The following is a 5000-nucleotide window of genomic DNA, read 5'->3' as shown; positions in this document are numbered from 1 at the left end:
TCTTAAGTGATTGTCTGTTTCTACGCCTAAAAGTTTGGTGTGGGTAATTGGGGTAATAACAGCTGATAGTGAAGTTGTTTGAATGGGGAAGGCTCTATAAGAGCTGAAGAGCAGTAATTTGGTTTTAGCTGGGTTAAGAATAAACTGGTGGTTGCTAAGCCAGGGTTCAGCTTGTGAGAAACATTCTTGTGTTTGGGAGTGGATGTGTTCGAGTATTGGGGTGGCACATATGATTGTGGTGTCATCTGCATATTGAATTATTGTGGCTTTTGGCATGGAGGATGAGAATTGATTGGTGAACAGAGTGAAGAGTAATGGACCTAGGATGGAGCCTTGTGGGACTCCTAGGGATATTGGTAGTAGGGAGGATATTCTGCCATTTTACATTAATTAATATATATATATATATATATATATATATATATATATATATATATATATATATATATATATATATATTCATTCAAATAAGGAGGATACAGAAAAAAAACAATCCTAATAGAAATGGTAATTTATGCTTTTATTTTTATTTTTTTTCAGCATTAAAAGGTGGAGGTATATTTTTACTGTGACTGACAGTTACTTAAGCTGCTTATGTTAAGTGGAAAAAACAAAAGTAAAATTTAATTTAAGTTTTAGAAAAAGTGTTCATTTTTTTTTTCACCCTAGATTACTGACCTCTGTGCATTTGTGCTTGACTTTGTGGTTTACTGATATGTGTATTTTTGTTGTAGAGAGAGAGAAAGACTTTGGAAAAGGAAATGAGCTCACTTGGTATTGTCATGGAAAACAAAGACAAAGTAAGTATCTATTTATTTTGGTATTCGGTTAATGTTTGTGGTGCTTTTGCAGCCTTTCCATTTATTTTGTTCTTTACTTCATATAATTTGTAGAAATTAACATTTGTAAGGTTAATCTGGTATGTACGCGCATACCTGCATTTTGTTGTGTATATAGTACTATGGTGGTACTTTTGAACACTGGGCATCACCATTTTAGTGTATTATTAAGTGTCATGATAGTTTGGCACCACTACCACTGACTTGTACACCCCAACAGTAAATAAGTAAGATAGAATAAACTTGGTGAACTAGATCAAGTGCAGGCAGGCAGTATAAAACTGGAAACAGATACTTGTACACAATGGAGCATATTGATATTTGCAAGTGCATACAAATGCCGCTGTTTTCCAGAAATAGCATTCAGTGTTCATCATGTTGTACTATTGCAGTAATAACAATCCAGAGATTATTCTTGCTGTGGTAGCCCTTGGCCGGCCCAAATACCAGAGATTTGAAGCCTTTCTCTTCTTGGTGTTATCACAGAGGGTCCTAGAGGGATTCTGCAGATATCGGTCATGGAATAAGTTCCGGGTTCTCTTACAGAATCTCTCCAAGGGTCTGAACCTCCGGTATTTGTTACAGCTGATTTCCTTTTCAAGAAAAGACAAACGATGAAACATGTTTCAGTCCATCCTATGGATCCTCAAAGGGAATGCAGGAGTTTACTCAGGGTTTGTTTTCTGCCTTGATGGCCCTAAAGTCTCCTCAAGAGGTTTCGTTACCAGCTCCTCTTTTGACCTCTACCCCTTCTAAATGGATTAGGGAACTGGATTCCTCAGATGAGGATTCAGTGTCTGATGAGGGATCTTTGCCCAATTCTTCACAAAACAACCTTTGGCTTATGGTTCCGATGGGGAGGATTCTTTTAACCCTTAGTCTCATTTTGAGGAATTGCCCTTTGGAGATACAATTGCTAGGATGATGGAATACTTTAAGTGGAATTCTTCTTGAGTGTTTGATATTCAGAGGAGATTTTATCACTTGCTTCAGTTGGGTACTCCTAAACCATCTGCAGTTCCTCCTGTGTTGGCTGTCTTGTTAAACACTTTCATTGCTGCTTTCAAGTCTTCTGATTCTGAGCCTCCTGCTCCTAAGAAACCTGTTAAGTTCTGTAAGTCTCCTGAGGATTGTCAGTTTTTATTTACATGTCCTTCTACTGATCCTGCTGTGGTGTCAGTCTTTTCTGACAAACCTTTCAAGCTCTTGCACTCTTTCAAACTTTTACCTTCTAAAAAGGATAATATGGCAATGGAGAGGTTTGGTAAGAAAGTTTACACTTCTTCTGTTTTGGCTTTTAAGGTGGTTAATTACCAGAGCCACATGACCAGGTATGCTGTGGTGTTTATTGCTCAAGCTTTTCAGGTTATTTCTGAACTCTCGGTTTCTGAAAGCAAATAGTCTGCCTTATCTGTTGCAGGTTCTGCTTCTCAAGTAGCTTGCCACTGTAGCTATGGTGCTGCTGATGCCTCTTCCAGGGCTGTGGCATTTAAGTCTGTCATGAGGCGTTATTCTTGGCTTCATCTCCAGTCTTTGCGTGAGAACATTAAGGCCAAGTTGTTGCATGCTCCTTTGGATAATAAATATCCTTTTGGGACTGCTGCTGACCTCTTTGTCTCTTTTAAGAGAAAGGCAAAGCCTTGCAGGAACTTTAACATATTTTATTTATTTAACATTTGTTTACTGGGAAAGTCTGACTTTGAATGAGCCAATTTTCAGGGGAGGCCTGGAGAGAAATGCTCCAGACACATGTCTTTGTAACGTGGGAGGAAAACTGAGTACCCAGAGGAAACCCACACGAACGCAGAGAGGACATACAGACTCCACACAGAAAGTACACAAATTGAGTATCAAACTGGGGAACTTCTTGCTGTTGGGCAACGATGCAAACCACTGCACCACTGCTCCATCTTTCTTATCCCTAAGTTCCAGAGAAATTATCCTTCTAGAGCTGCTTTTGCTCCCAGGCAGCCCAGCCAGGCCTCCAAGGGCAGGAAAGGTGGTAGGCGGACCCCCTCTGCTAAGGCTTCTCAGATTTTAGTGGCCCAGAAGCCTCCTTTATCTGATAAACCTGCATCTCTTTGACAATTTGCACCCCTTCTTTTATATTCGTTTGGGTTTCCCTTAATCTTGGGTTCTTTCTATTATTCATCAGGGTTACTTCACAATATGGAAGTCTCTCCCTCCTATTTCAGTGATTCCACAACCTCCTCTAGAGGAACTTCCTCATTTCCCAATGGTCCTATGGTCCCTGGTGAATCAAGGAACCATTCAACCTGTTCCCCCTTCTCAGATGGGAAAGGATTTTTATTCCAGCATGTTCCTGGTTCCATGAAAGGAGGGCACTTGGAGACCTGTTCTGAATCTCTCCTTACTCAACACTTTTCTCAAGGTCCCTTTTTTTTGGATGCTTACTCTTCAAACCCTCTTTCCTGTTTTACTATCCCAGGCTTTTCTGGTGTCTTTGGATCTGAAAGATGATTATCTTCATATCTTTTCACCACCTTTTCGGGAAGTTTTTACATTTCTGCATTTCTTCCTTTTGTTTTCAGTTTTCTGCTTTGCCCTTTGGCATCTCTACAGCCCCAAGGGTATTCACAAAATGCCTAGCTCCTGTGATTGCTTTCTTTAGGCTCCAAGGCATATTTTTCCTTATCTAGATGGCCTGTTGCTTCAGGCACCTTCTCCCAGTCCCTCTTTACAGGACCTGGAGTTCACCATCTCTCTTCTTCAAAGTCTGAGGTTCACTATCAACTTCCAAAAGTCCATCCTCACATCTTCTTAGGATCATGTGTATTTCGGATACAGGATTCCGACAGTGCCTTGTTGGTCTCTCTTCTACCCCAAATGTTTTGCCATTGACAGCCTTCTTTCAATCTCTTCTTTCTGTGATTGCCATGAAAGCCAGTTTCTTCAAGCCCTGGAATTCATGGCCTCTTCTGTTCCAATGCTCCCTCTTGCTAGACTGCATATGTGGAAGCTTCAGTGGTACCACAAGTCAGTTTGACTGCAGCATTTGGAAGGAATTTGGGTGGTGGATTCAACACTTTGCTGTCAACCCAGGCCTAGCATTTAAGCCTCCAGTTCCTTCTCAAGAACTCTTCACCAATGTCTCAAACATGGGATAGGGGGGCTTAATTTTGTCACCTGAAAGTTCAGGGTCTCTGGCCCCCATCAGAAGTCAGACCATATCAACATCAAAGAGCTGAGAGCTCTGATTCTGGCCCTTCGGGCTTTTCACCCCATGTACTCTTCATGCCTGTTGAAGGTGTACTCAGACAACACTACTGTGATTGTGTTAGGTCAACAAGCAGGGAGGCACAAAATCTTACCTCATCTGCAGGATGGCTCTTCAGGTTTTGGAGGTGGCTCTCAGTTATTGGCTCACTCTTCATGCAGTATACATTCCTTCAGAGCACAGTCTAGTAGCAGACTCTCTTAGCAGACACAAAATACAGGCTTAAGAATGGATGCTTCACAAAGACATGTTTCTGGTCATTGTATATCGATAGGGTATTCCTTTGGTAGATCTTTTTGCCTCCCCTCTGAACAAGCAGCTTCCTCTCTTCTGAGCGCCATGTCATCTGGCGTGCAAGACTAGCACCCTTTCTTTTCCTTAGAAAGGGATGTTTCTTTATGGCTTACTTCCTTTTCCTCTTCTTCCAAGAGTCCTGCCGAAGATTCATATGGACTCCCTGAAAATCTTCCTAGTGGCTCCCTTTTGGCCAAGACAACACTGGTTCCTCCTTTTAATGCATCTGGCCCGGGGCAATCACCACAAGTTATTTCACTGGTTGGACCTTCTCACACAGGACAATGCTTCTCTCATCCACTCTTCAACTGACACTGCGGGTGATAGGGTTTTGATCCCTTTCAGGCACCTCTTTTCTGAGGACGTGCTCCGGGTTTTACATGGAGCAAGGAAGCTCTCATCCAGAAAATCGTACGTGTCCAAATGAAGATGTTCTATCTGGTGCCATGCTTGTAACCAGGACTCTTTTTCAGTGGCGGTCCCTTTGGTCCTCTCTTATTTGTGTGAGATGCCCCAGTCTGGCTTGGCCTATTCTTCTGTGAGGGCCCATTTGTCAGCCAGTTCTTCTTGTCTGCCCTTGAATCCTCCTTTGGCTTTTTGTTTTGAGGCCATACAATTTTTTAAAGGTG

At 41.8% G+C, this 5000-nt stretch overlaps 1 protein-coding gene across 1 annotated transcript in view; it reads left to right on the top strand.

Moving 5' to 3' along the window:
* The window catches only part of GTPBP4 (GTP binding protein 4), an 869480-nt gene that overhangs the window by 546835 nt on the left and 317645 nt on the right, over positions 1–5000 (top strand). The window contains exon 15 of the mRNA XM_044064686.1: positions 735–800. Within this exon, the coding sequence (XP_043920621.1) occupies positions 735–800 (66 nt within the window). The remainder of the gene's footprint in view (positions 1–734; positions 801–5000) is intronic.

Source organism: Protopterus annectens, chromosome 3.part0, assembly GCF_019279795.1.
Source record: "Protopterus annectens isolate FY-2018-M chromosome 3.part0, PAN1.0, whole genome shotgun sequence".
Classification (NCBI taxonomy): Eukaryota; Metazoa; Chordata; order Ceratodontiformes; family Protopteridae; genus Protopterus; species Protopterus annectens.
Note: the sequence above shows the minus strand (reverse complement) of the source record. Positions and strands in the feature narration are given on the sequence as shown.